Consider the following 14,165-nt stretch of genomic DNA (forward strand, 5'->3'; position numbering starts at 1 on the left):
TAGCCAGGGATTATGGAAACTGTAGTTCAGCAACATCTGGAGAACTAAAGGTTCCCCATGTCCACTCTAGAGCCACATTTCTCCTAGCTTAAGGTTGGTCTACAAAGGAACATATAACTAGTTCCATGTTTCCTTTCAAAACTGTTTTCTCTCTCTTGCCTTTAGCCAAGAGGCAAAACATTCACCCATTCATTCCTTTCTAAATGCAAGCAGACTTTGTGACCTTTTGCCTACCAAATCTTAACTGACAGGACGAGGGAAGGATGGTCAACACAACCCCTTCCTCAGGCATTAGTTTTAAACATTTAAACAACAATCCTCACACATCTATAGAATTCTTTTGATTTTAGGATCTACTCCAGGATGACTTTGAGGGATAAGTAGACCCAACTTTAGAAGTCATTAGTCCAAAATATGGCAATAGCTGCTACCTAGAAGCCTTTTGAAAATGATGTGGCAAATTTGTGTGGAGCAGGTCTATCGAGACATAAATCAGCCACAGTCATTAAGCAACAGCACAAATGTTGAAAAGTGATTTCTCTCAGAATGTCAGATCATAGGAATGGAAGGAAACAATCACCTCCACTGCCCTACTGGTAACCTTCTTAAAGGTGCCTGGCTGGCTACTAGAAACACATTGCTCAACCTCATTCCAGGGGTGGATAAGCTGTAGTTCATCAGCCCCAGCCTGCAAGGCCAGGCTGGGATAATGGGAGCTGGAAGAATTCTGGAGTGCCACAGCCTTTAGAGATGGATCATCCTTACCCTTACCTTACACATAAGTTCAGTCCATAAAGACAGGTGTTTTTAAACAACAACATCTGTATTTTTCATGCTATAGAAACATACCCAATTTTAATTGTTTGCTTCTAAAAAAAGACTTCGTTGTGAAGAGGCCTCTTCCCACTTGTGTGTTTGCTGCGTCTTTCTGCTATTTATAGCTTGTGAGAATGAATACATTAATATTTGATACTGAGTTGCATTGAAAGTGACTGAAGAAAAAAAAAATTAACGGAACTATTGTGAACATGTTCCATTTCAGCACCATTCTGTTAAAAGATAATCGCACAACTTATCTACAGTTGACCCGAGGTTTAATGAGAATCATATAAGCTAATAACTCTCCTCAAATGCAAGGAATGCTCCACAGACAAGGTCCCTGATGGTTAAAAAATATCATGCAAGAGTGGTTCATTCTAGGTTGGGGAAACTGAACCCAGTATTACCCATGCTCACAAAGAAAACCAATGGTACATAACAATCCAACTTTATTTTCTGTGCCAGATATCCACTAACACTATTCTTATTTAGGGCATTAGTAGAACTTTGGAACATGAACCATTGAGTTACCATAAAGAAACCAATGTGAGACTTGGAATAAAAAGGGAGCAACTCAATACTGTAAGGTGAAACACCTGCTTCAGTTTGTTTCTTAACCTTAAAGCAGAATTTTCATATCTCAATTTTATTATCTTAATTACTATTAAGCTGAAGAACATAAGGCTTGTTCTATGGTTTGGCTTTAATGTGCAGACCAGCTTACTGAGAGATCTTTAGCTGAGAGTGGTGGTGGGGGGGACGAATTATGGTATACAAAAGAAGAACAAAAAGCAGTCTTAAGATTTTAGCATTGCAACAGCTGTTGAGGAGTAGAGAGATGATATTGTGTTTATTCATAGTTCTAGAAAGCAACTCCCTATTATTAATGTTGTTTCTATCCCTGCTCAATCCTTTGGATCAGGTTAGATATTAAAATACTTAGTTAATAATAAATTATATAAATACATTGAATTCAACTATTATTTATTCCACTGTTATTTGCCCCATTTATTAGTTATAGCCACTGAAAACGGGATGGTGTGTTTGTGTGTTGTTTAAAGTCTTCTCCCTCTCTGAAAATGATCAAGCTCACATGCTCTCACAATTCCCATTCCAGAGGGCATTTTCAAGATTAAGCACAGGGCAACCTAAGCAATGCTAGGAGGTAACTGTGACAAAAAAAGTAAACAAAACAATTCAACAAAAGGAAACAAGAGTTTTCTTGAAACTAAACACACAAGTCTACGATAGTTTGCATCAGTGAATGTGTGCCAAGCGACAACAAAGAAAGATAATAAATAAATAAATTTAATGCTACACTGTAGATCTCAGGACATAAAGGGAGTAAGGAAACGATGCAACTGTGTATCACAAACATAAAAAAGAGGATGAGGCTATAAATATGCTAGCTTCCTGTTGAAGAAAAGTTACATTTCCATAGCATTTGAGCCTTTTAAACTTGCAACACAACCATACCCCCCCCCAAAAAAAACCCCAGATAAAAGCCCAGTCTCCCTCTGAGGCTGCATTCCTATATCCATTTAACTGAGGGTAACCCTCATGGAAATCAATGTGACTAACTTCTGAATAAACATGTATAGCAGAGCTTTCCAAACTATTCATATTTGGACATGCATCATTTCGCAACACAGTAATTCAGTTTTGCATCATTTCGTGACATAGTAATTCAGTTTTACTAGCAAACCAGAGGTTAAACTAACCCCTTTTGAGCCACGAGATGAGCGTGGGGAGTGTTTGCATGACACAACTACTGTACACACTGCAGCTGACACACTATTGTGTCACGACACACAGTTTGGAAAGCTCTGATGTATAGGATTGTGCTGCGAGTGTCCTTTCCAATACCTCTTCTCTTTTAATAGAACATGCCCTGCAACATAGCATAACACTTCACTTATGAAAATAAAGATGCGGCAATATAATAGTTTTTTAAAAGGCTGAAAACCAGGCTGGAACTCTGATAAATATATCAGAAAAGGAACATTCTGAGAACTATCTGGTAATATACTTTTCTTTGGAACACAACACATATACACCCCACAAAAAAAGAAACCCAAATATGTTAAAGGATGTCCCAGCAGAATAGTTCTCCTGATTTCTCCATGAATATGTGGTAGATGTGTGCAGTGGCTACAACATTCACCTTATATCTGCAATCTCCCTTGTCATTCAAGCTCTGGGAGTTTTCCTGGTCAGCTTGGTTTCATTTCTCAGAAAATGTGGGGGGTTGTTGCAACTTTGGGGGGAAACTATTCAAAAGGTTTGGGATTCCAGGGTCCATCACAACATTCCATGTTAACAGAACAATCCAACTCGGGAATATGTGCATTTGCCCCGAAATCATTGCATTTTGCCTTGATATTTAGGACATGCACAGAGCTGGTACAATTTCCCAGTATGCAGAATGGGGAATTCTGAGTACAACTGTATATCCAGCCCAATATAGTTTAATATTTGCTGAAGGAAAAAAATGGGTTTAATGCAGGAGTGTCAGCTTAGCCCCGCGACCATGGGTGCCTAGGGCCATGGGTGCCATGCAATGTGCATGGTCCTGGCACTGAAATTTGTGGGTGCCCGGCCCCTTCATGGGGAATTTTGTGGGTGCTCGGGCACCCAGGAAGTTGGCACTTATGGTTTGATGCTACTCCTTCATGTCTTACTCTTACAACATGGAGTCCTTCATCTATCAATATAAACAACAGTGTTTCATTTAACATTAAGTTGGGGGGGGAATCACAAGATGACTTTTCTGTGCTTTTTGGTTTTTCCCCCTATGCAAACTGTTGGAGAATTCAACCTCCTCATCCCAGAGAATATTAAGCAAGAATGGCCCCTCTAAATTTTGTCACCCACAAATAGCATGGATAATTTGGAATGCTTTTCATTCAGCCCTAAGAAAAAGCTGTAACATTACAGATCTGTGACCACTGCACCCATAAGGTATCATTCAGGAGTCCATAATGTAAATATCCTCCAGCACAATTTCACTTAGATGAAGGATCTTTGAACAGAAAATCAAAGGTTTGGCCAATGCCCTTAAGCAATCTGCTCCCTGAGCAACTATACAAGGCCCTTTTTAACAAGGGAAAAGCAAGAAAAAGCAGATGAGAAGTCTATGACAGTTCGGGGATAATATCACAAAGAGACTTGTAAACATAGGGTCAGGCAGCAGACACTAAAAGCAGAGCAGTACTTCACGGCATCAAAAAAGTTGAAGCATGTAGAGAAAGGTGCATTGCAGACAAGATACTGCAGGACCACTGAGGGAAAAGAGGACTCAACAACACATAAGGCCCATTGAATCAATGGACCTCTTATCTTATAGGCATAAAAACTAGCCGGCTAAAGTCTACAATTACAATACATGCATGTAGACACTAACATTATTTATTACTATTATTATTTATTAAATTTCTATACTGCCCTTCATCCAAGGGTCACAGGGCAGTTTACAAAATAGAAACTCAAAAATATATACCATAGTGACAAACAATAGCAAAACAGGGCCACAAACATGGCCACTGGGAGAGACTTCCTTTCCAACATTCCCCAACTCTAAAGATTCTCTACGTCAAGTCTTTACTTTGCTCTAAACTTTAGAAAGGCACAAGCGATAGGAGAGACTGATGTTGCTTCAGCCAGCAAGCTCAGTGCTAGATGGTTCCCACTGCCAGATGGTTCAGGATTATCAGTGGAGATGTGGATCTTTTCTTCCACTTCACATGCCTGGCATAGGAAAAGGTAAGCAGCAGTGAGCCTCTTGCTGGTTTTGCCCTCCTTCAATGCCTGTTGCAAAGCAAGACATAAAAGAGCTCTTCCCCTGAGAAGAGGGACATTGCAGAAGTCAGAAATAACTAGCTACATAGTGTAACCAAAATTTGTGGACCAATCTATAGCCAAATTTGCACTTTCAAGATCAGGGTAGCCAACACGGTGGACTCCATGTGTTTTGGATTGTAACTCCCATCCGATCCAGCCAGCATGGCAAGTGGTTAGGCATTAGAGTTGTAGTCCACAATATTGACTCAAACTTGGGTCCCCATATGTTGTTGGACTACAACCCACATCCTGACAACTTATCCTGGAAGCTAGGGATGATGGGAGTTGTAGTCCAACAACATATGTGGACCCACAATTGAGAAAGACTGCTCAAGGTTGTACCACCTATCGGAGCATGTTTAAACTTCAACATACAGTAGTTCTTAGAGCCTTGGACTAGGATCAGGCAGACCCCAACTCCCCATTCAGATATATCATGTACTGAGTGAAATTGGACCAGGAATTGTCTCTCAACCTAACCTACTACACAGGTCTGTGAATACAAAGAATGATAAAAGATGAACCATGTATGCTGCCCTGAGCTCTATGGGGGAAGGGTGGGATAGAAATGTAATTAATAATACAGTTGTACCTTGGTTTTCAAACGCCTTGGTACTCATAAGTTTTGGCTCCCGAATGCCAAAAACCTGGAAGTGTTCCAGTTTTTGAACTTTTTTCGGAAGCCGAATGTCTGACGCAGCTTCCATTTGAGTGCAGGAAGCTCCTGCAGCCAATCAGAAGGCGTGCCTTGGTTTTCAAATGTTTTGGAAATCAAATGGACTTCCGGAATAGATTTCGTTCAAGAACCAAGGTATGACTGTTTCTAGTGTAACTCAGTACAACTTGAAAGCGATTGTGTTGGAAATATATGGGTAAAACAAGACATAAGGATTAATTGTCTTTGCCTGAACCTTTTTGCAGTATGCTATGTTGTGGAAATGAAAAGTCTGTGCCTTTATTCTATAGCTGAAACAATCACCCAATTCACTATTTTTATAATTCCTTGTTTAAGGATTGTATCAGCCAATTTTCTATTTCCTAACTATTCACAGGGATTCCTGAATGACAATAGGATCTTTATTTTTGAAGATTAAAGCATACATAGTTGGGCTGGTTCAATCCCACTTAAATCCATGGGACTTAAACAACTTGTCTACAGAATTGTAGCCATTGTTTCTTTCTATTGGCTGAACCTATAGTGTAAGTCAACACCATAACACCTTTTGGTTATGTCACAAATTTACAGTGCAATCCAGGGTATGTTTGTTCATAGTTAAGTTCCACTTTGTTCAAGAGAGTTTATTGCCAGATAAGTGTGCCATGTTTTTCATAGGGGAATCATGCAAATAACCCTAGCAAGTGATCTTACTTATTCTGCAAGTTCTGACTGCCAATAAAAGCCATGTGTCTGAGGCATAGCTAGCAAAATTTGTATCCAGTCCAGATGTTACACCCACTAAAAAGAACCATAAATAATGACAATATTTGAAAAGATAAATCCCAAACTTCAGAGAAACACCGCCACTTAAGATTATATATATATTTTTGTTCAATTAACTCAAGAGTATGCCTCCTCCACCCTCAATTCTCTTGTGCAGTCACAAATACTGTTTTATCAAATGAATGTGAGAACTTGCTCCAAGCATCAAAATGAATGCAGATATGTAGTTCTGCTTGCATTTAGTGTAGCACATGTCAGAATTCAAATTTCTGACTAGGTATGTAGGAGTGATATTACCTCTGCTGTGCACAAAGCTATACTTTATATAAATTCCCTTTGGTATCAATGGGAGGACACCCAAGTGCTCAGAGAATTAAAGATCAAATCTACGCTTTAAGATGACAGTTTCCTAGTTGAAATGTTCAGTAAATGGATAGAGCACAACACATTTTCTCAGCATATCCATCCCACTCATTTGAGATAACACCCTGCAGGATAATAAAACTGATGTTTTAAGGGAAAACTTTGGTGAAATAAAAATGAAAACTTAAGACATAGGTGTGAACATGGTTATCTTTAAATACACGAAGAAGCAAATAAAATTAAGTAATAATTTCATCTTTTTCTTCCAGCAAAAAAAAAAAAAAAAGCATTTCAAAAGCTTGTTTGGAAAACGCTCATTTTGCCCCATCAAAATATGTGCTATTCTGCCTTTGTCATGTTTCCATTTGTTATGTGCAGTGTCTACCTGAGTATGTTTAACTGCATCTTTAAAATTGCCAAGTAGTACTCCATATCTTGAAAAAATATTTGGATGCAAAAACAAAATCCTAGGATTCTAAACAAGGCACACACTAACTCATGAGCCAATAATCACATTACACATATGAAATGGGTCCACACACTGAACGTCATCCTGCTCGTCCCACCTTAAATGTCAGAAAGCTTCCTAGTTCTCACTCTTTATGTTTGCTCATGGGCATCTAAGCAAGGTGACCAAAGGGTGTATATCTCTGCATGCAAAGGGTTCCATTGCCTAGATACCCATTCAAATGTGTGAATGTCATGTAGCAGAGCCTTTATTTATTTATTCCTACCCCACAGCATTTGAAATTCACCAGGCACATTTTATACCTGGCTATTAGCCAAGTAATGACCAAGTAAAGATGCCCAGGCACCAGAATGGTACCTGACGTCTCCACCATCTGGAGGTGCATGCTGGGGATTTCTTGGATCCTGACTGTTTTCACACACTAGCAACACATTCTGTAGAATCCTACCCATTATATTTTATCTCCACAATTAGAATGAATTTCAGGAACCTAAAGGTCGTATTGAAAATGACTTTCGAACCGTCTGGCCCCAAATGGCAATGAGGCATTTCGTTTTGACGATTGTCAACTTAGTTTAAGGAGCCATTTAGCACCTAGCTTATATATCTGAGTTTCTAGCACTGCTACCCCACCTTTGTCCATGACAGAACTCAAGGTAGCTTAGCTTACAGATAAAAATAGAGTCATGGAAGTCACAACACTTTGATAGTATGTCTGAAGTGAGTTACTGTCATTATGTATTTTAGCACCGTCTGCAGGAGGTATACACACAATACATGAACAAGTGGTGGCAGGAAATACAAAGATGGCTTAACAGCCCATCCAAAGCTCTGCCTGGCTCTACCCACAGGGCAGAAGCAAGGATGGAGGGATGTTCCTATATCCATTCACATATCATGTGAATAGTATTCATTTTCTCTCCCATTGTTTCCCATGGAGAGATTTAGCGCCTGTTCAGAAGTGTGTTTAAATCTTCCACCCGTTCGTGGTGTGTTGTTGGTATGTATGTTGGTATGTTGGGCATTCTATCATTCAGATCCAAGCCACTTCCTAGCACACACCCCTTTTGGCTCTACTGCAATCAATGCCAGTTGGATAAGTAGCTGGGACAGTTGGGGAAGGAGGCTTTGATATCAGAACTCCCTCTCCAATGCCAGAGGGAAAGATGCAACCTATCACATGGCCCCCAGGGATGCCCTTACTGCAGACGCTCTTAGTTGACCCAGGGTATCCAATAATGATCATGCCTCTTGACCCATTCAACACATATATAGTTTACAGCTCCCTCCTAGTTGCCAGAACTTTTTTAGGAGGTTCACCTTACATGAAAACCATGTGCCTAGCAGGCAAATCAAGCCATGCTATAAATTCCTTAATTTGAAGACAAGACAGTTTGTTTATCCACCAGCTGAGACCCAAATTGATCAGAATAACACTGGCACACAAAATTAATATAGCTTCCCAAGAGCTGTAGCAGGAAGATTATGGGCCAATGTTGCAGATAAACCCCGAAGTTACCAGCCAGGTAAGACCCTAGTACCCTGTGTTTTCATTGTGGCTGTGAAGTACTACTGTCTTACCCTTCTCTGCAGACAGAAAGGATACTAGCTTCATAGCAAGCTATATTCCTGCCCACAGTATTGCAGAGGGGCAGAGAGATACAGCCCTTCACTGCCAGCCTGATCATTCACCTGTATGAATTCCTTGCTACCAGATGTTACTCTGTCACTAAACAAATGCACATATGTGGGATGGGGTATCTTCAATATGGCTGGCTGTGCCCCTAAACCTACACCAATTCATTTTACTATATCAAATGACACTTATGGGCATACACTTTTCTCCAAGGGCAGCATTTGTGCATTAGTGTAAGTACAGTGGTACCTCAGGTTACATACACTTCAGGTTACATACGCTTCAGGTTACAGACTCCGCTAACCCAGAAATAGTGCTTCAGGTTAAAAACTTTGCTTCAGGATGAGAACAGAAATCGGGCTCTGGCGGCACGGCAGCAGCAGGAGGCCCCATTAGCTAAAGTGGTGCTTCAGGTTAAGAACAGTTTCAGGTTAAGTACGGACCTCCGGAACTTAACCTGAGGCACCACTGTATTAGCGCCAATGCAACGAGATCCCCTCTCCTCCTTCATGGATCCTGAGCCATCCCCAAATCCGCTCCAGAGGATTGGGGGGAAATCCTGAGCAGTTGGGGGGTGGGCTCCAAAGCCAGGGGGAGGAGACAAGCAGAACATTCTGTTGTGCAAGAAGAAATCACCTTAGAGCCATACTGAATACAACCCATGTAACGAGGAACTCTGCCCCTCCCCCTCCTATGTACTTTTATAAATATGAACTCATCTGATGGCAGGTTTTATTTGGTGTTCGCCACCTTAAGCAGTGCTAGGCACCAAGAGGTTGGGATCTACTGTACAAAATACACAGAGTAATGTATGAAAGGGCCTTTTAAGTCGAAACAAATGGCAGCGGTTGTTTATGTCAGGTGCCCTCTCTTACAGAGTATTTCACATCAGATTTCCCCATGTGTCATATGGCACTGTAATCATATCCTCTCCTCCCCTGTGTCCCTTCTCCTTCCTCTCCCACTGCAGCCAATGCCTGCTAACAAAACCATCTACGCAGATCAGATGCAAACATCCCTCAAGAGGGGAAATTTGGGGAAGAAAGTCATGTCCAAGTGAAGGACTCCCTTGGTCCCGGTCCTGTTTAAGATTCTACAGATTATCTGCCTTTAAAAAGGAATACACATTCCAGCTCATCACGTGAGCAATACTAAAATGCTTTAGATATCATGAAACCCGAGTAGCTGAACAGAAGAACAAGCCCACAGTTGCAAGCCATGTTTAATATTAACAGGAGCTTGGATGGAATTTGCAAGCGAACTGTAGGAAGAGCGCGCACACTCAGTATAAGCATAAAGAGCTATAAACATACATCAACTTACATAATTACTTCACACACAACACTTGTGAAAGCAAGCATCAAAGTTACTTGCAACATAAGGTTATGACTGATGCACTGCTTAAACAGCATATTATTCAGTTAAACAGGCTGAACGCTCAATGATGTCGCCAGGACTCAGAGCAATTTACATGCAAATATTTTTGTTCAAAGGGTTTGTGGGTTGCAAACTCAGAGTAGTTTCTGGGATAAACAAGACCACACACTGTTTACAAAACCAGTTCAGCTTTTTGCCACCAGACAGATTTGGGCAAAATCCAGACTACTGGCAGATAAACAGAGACCAAACAGCAGACTTCTCCACATTGGGTTTGACAGTTCTCAAGCACCGCTGGGCACCTGCCTGCTTCTCAACTGCCATCTGCAAAAAGCTTGTTCTGTTTCTCTCTGATAAAAAGTACTGGGGAAGCTTTCCGGATACGAAAACAGGAAGACATCAAGCCCAGATCGTGTTAAGAAGTGAGCCTGGACGCCAAAGAAACAAACTGTTTCCTGGGCATGAGGTGCGCCCATCCATGCTTGTGGAGATGGCACAGTGTTAGCAGCTGGCAGCATCCTCTGGGGCTCTGCCCTGGGGAAGGAAAGCAGTAGCAACAGCTTTCCGGTTGCCTTGGCTCTCAGAGAGAATGATCTCCAAAAGGAGCGACACCGCAAGGTTGTATTTCACTACCTGGTCTAGGGAGCGCCCCAGAGGTATGGCATTGTGAGCACAGAGGTGACCAGAATTACGTATCGCGAGGGCGCTAAAAAAAGGGGGGGTGTCCCTTGCCAGTCAGAGACGCCTCTTAAACCTGGTGGGTGGTCATGGGGGCAGCTGCGGCTGCAGACGAGCACGTTCTATCCCCCCTTCCTTTGTTTTTCATTGGCTGGCGCCCAGCCTCACTCACCAACAGTGGCTAAGGTCTCCAGATCCTCCAGTCGATAAGCGGGCGAGTCCGGCGCCGGGTGCGCCGGAGAGCCTCGGCCAGCAGGACTGGAAGACGGCGCGGGCTGGGGCTCGCCGGTGCCGCCCGCCTCGCAGCCGCCGGGGCTCCTGGCCCCTACTTTCGCCCGCACGGCGCTCAGCGTCTCCATGGGGCGGCGAGGGGAGGGAGGAAGAAAAGGCGCGCCCTGTCAAGGCAAAAGGGCGAAGTTTGGGGCGCCGGCGCCGGCCCGGCCTCCTTCCCTCTTCAGCAGCTGCCGCTGCCCCGAGCCCGGCCCGGGTGTCGGAGGAGCCTCTCGGCAGCTGCAAAGCGGCGGCTGGCGCCCCGCATCGCGCCCGGGCGCAGCTTCTTGGCTTGCCTGGTTGCGTGTGCGTGATGTGCGCGCGCGCTCGCCTCGCTCTCTGGAGACCGGTCGTGCGCCTTCGCTCCTCGCGCGCTTCCCGCCGGCGCCTCAGCGCAGACAATGGGGCTTGCCCGAGTCTCGCTCTCTGCCTCACTCGCCCGCCCGCCAGCCAGCCAGCCGGTCGGTCGGTCGCACGCGGGGATGAGAGGGCGGGGCTTGGCTTCCTGCAGCTGCGGCAAGAGCCGGAGAGAGGGCGGGGCGCGCGGGCGAGGCGAGAGAGAAAAGCGGGAGGAGGAGGAGGAGCAACAAACGACCGGCTGGAGGGAGCTGCTGCTTGAAATTTACAACGAAAACACGCCGCAGCGCTGCTGCCTGCCTTTTGCACATGGCCCTTGCAGCTGCTGACGCGGTCTCCCCCTGCCCTCCTTTTTAAAATAAACCTGTCAGAAGCTGAAGGGCGAGGGGTGCCCCCCCCACGCACACCCCGGCTCTTTTCGTGCACCTTTCTCGGTGCTTTGGAGGAGCTGTGGGAATTTCTGAGAAGCGCGCGCTTCTCTTCCCCTTAGGTTTAGACGCCGCCAGTTGCATTTTCTTTGATTGGTCTTCAAGGCAATCCTCCCGCCCCCGTCTGAGGGTGGGAGACCTCATTACCTCAGTGGCTATTGGACAAAGAGGTGTGCGTGGGCGGAGCCAAGGGAGGCAGGCGGGGCAGCTGCTCCCCCCCCCCCATCAAGTAAATCAATAAAAGTACTTAAACTAACTGAGGCTCTTCGTCCCCCAACTTAAAACCCGGCTACACCCATGGAAGGTGTTAAAGCACAATTATTTTAGCTCTGCATTTTGACCCTCAAAGCCATTTTTCGCGATGTCCATTGGGTGTTTCCACTGCTCAAGCCAGCTTCAATGCTGGAAGCCTGGCATAATAAAAAGGGGTTTATAAATAGATTATATATAAATTTACCTGCTGCTTAATAGGGGCAATTTCACCAGGCAATTTGCTCACATTGTAAGAAAATGGTCATGAGGATTAGGCCTGAATTACAGCTGCCATGCAGTGAATTATTGTTAATTGGGGCTATTAGCAGTAAATATTTGAATCAAGGCCACTGGCTAACTATGGCTGATTTTTCTTGACTAATAGCCACAGATTTGTCAATGTGTGCTTTTGGGGAGGGATAGTGATAGAATGTTCAAATGTGCAGGGAGCAACAAAAATAGTGCAATGGGAGGAAATGAAGCTATTTAAAATGAAATTTAAAAACACAGCACCACGTTTTCCAAAGCTTGAAGTAAGGGGTTGAAGGTTAGGTCTGAAAACCGGTTTGCTCAGTCCTATTTGCTCAACCTATGCATGCCCCTAATATAGATTTGAAACCTAGAACAAAAGGTAAGCCCTAAACTCCATCCAAATTTCCATATTGCAGAAGTATGGTGGGGGAATCTTGATTTGTTGAGTATTATACAGTGTGTATATGTATATATATATATATATATATAAAATATGTGTTGTTGTGTGCTAATGCAATTTTCATGAGGAGCAGTAATCTTGATAATGCAAATGTTCATAAATATTTAAAGATGCCTCTCACCCTAGTAATTGATTGTACCTAATGAGCAAAGGTCATTCTACATACAGTGAAACTAATAGGATGAAGCCAGGATTGCAGCAAACAAGTTTTCAGGAAGTGGTGCCTGAATTACACCACAGTTAAATAGGCAAATAACATAACCATTTTAAATCCAAGCATAAATAAAAGAATAAGATGTGCTATGTTTCATTCTTCAACAAGGTTTTATTCTGGTAACATAACTTCTGTTTACTTTACTTAGGTAACTCCTAGTTTCCCTTTAGTCATCCATATATACATTCTGTGTTTCACCCTGTAATCTCAGTATGTAAAATACCAGACAAGACAGAATAAAGTGGGTGTCTCTGCTGGCTTCTAATGTGTTGGATTGAAAACTTTAGTTTGAGTTGGAAAATGGCTAAGAGGTTGTTATGGTCTGCTCCCAGTTTAGGTGGAGCTCAGCCAGTTAAGAAACAAAATGTGTTCCTCTGACTTTTATTGATGTCATACCAAGTGAAATTAAAAATGGCACTTTGCGGGGGTGGGGGGCTCTAAGACACATTAACAGTTCATGTAATCATCCAGCCAGTTTGACTGGAGGCAGTGTTGACCGACACCATTTCTGTATCACAGACTCCTTTCTTGCCATATAAGATCTTAGAGGAATTATTTCAGTTATTTGTTCACTACTACTGATTTGGCTGGGTCTGCTTGTACCCGCTACAACTATACCATTGGATATCTGGGGCATTTGTGTAAACAACTGTAGAATTGCTCCCAAGACCACTAAGGAGACCTACTGCCTGAGATGCCATGATCTAATAAAAAACTGCAACTAGCCCTATTGTAAACATTCAGTATGCAAAAGCTTTTCTGCGTGTGTGAAATCACACTTAGCTGAAGTCAACAGGAAGAGCACTGCTCAAGAATGTCAATTGCTACGGGCAAGCCAGGCCAAAGTGTAGTACTATTAACTGCCACTGAATTAAACTAGCAGACTTAACCACCTGCTTAAATATTTCCTATTGTAATAATTTTAAAATTGCTTTATTTTGGATAGATTGTGCGCTGTGTATTTCATTGCTGTCATTTATATAAAGGCAATAAAATATTATTTGTTTTTATCAGTCTGACTTTTCTGGCTGGAAATTTTCAAAATCGTTTTTTTCTTTTTCATACGTAATGGTTTTCCAATATGACTCATGTTTTAACAAGCCTCCTTCTATGACACAGACGTTTGCATTCCGCTGAACTGGAGGCAGAAGCCCAAATAGTTGCAATGAATCAATAGAAGAGCCTTCAGTCTCCATGTGGTGTCCTAACAGCATCCTGTTACAATATCTTTTTTCATCAGACAAATAAGAATGATAATATGCTGGTTCCCATAGACCAGATCATCTGCACATGTGTCACAGCTTACAGA

At 42.8% G+C, this 14,165-nt stretch overlaps 1 protein-coding gene across 1 annotated transcript in view; it reads right to left on the bottom strand.

Annotated features, from left to right (window-relative positions):
• Positions 1 to 11,415, bottom strand: part of PRKX (protein kinase cAMP-dependent X-linked catalytic subunit) — a 57,372-nt gene extending 45,957 nt beyond the window's left edge. The window contains exon 1 of the mRNA XM_083611847.1: positions 10,796 to 11,415. Within this exon, the coding sequence (XP_083467973.1) occupies positions 10,796 to 10,982 (187 nt within the window). The 5' untranslated portion in view covers positions 10,983 to 11,415. The remainder of the gene's footprint in view (positions 1 to 10,795) is intronic.
• Between the last annotated feature and the right edge of the window lie 2,750 nt (positions 11,416 to 14,165).

Source organism: Podarcis filfolensis (genome assembly GCF_964270895.1).
Source record: "Podarcis filfolensis genome assembly, chromosome: 4".
NCBI lineage: Eukaryota > Metazoa > Chordata > Lepidosauria > Squamata > Lacertidae > Podarcis > Podarcis filfolensis.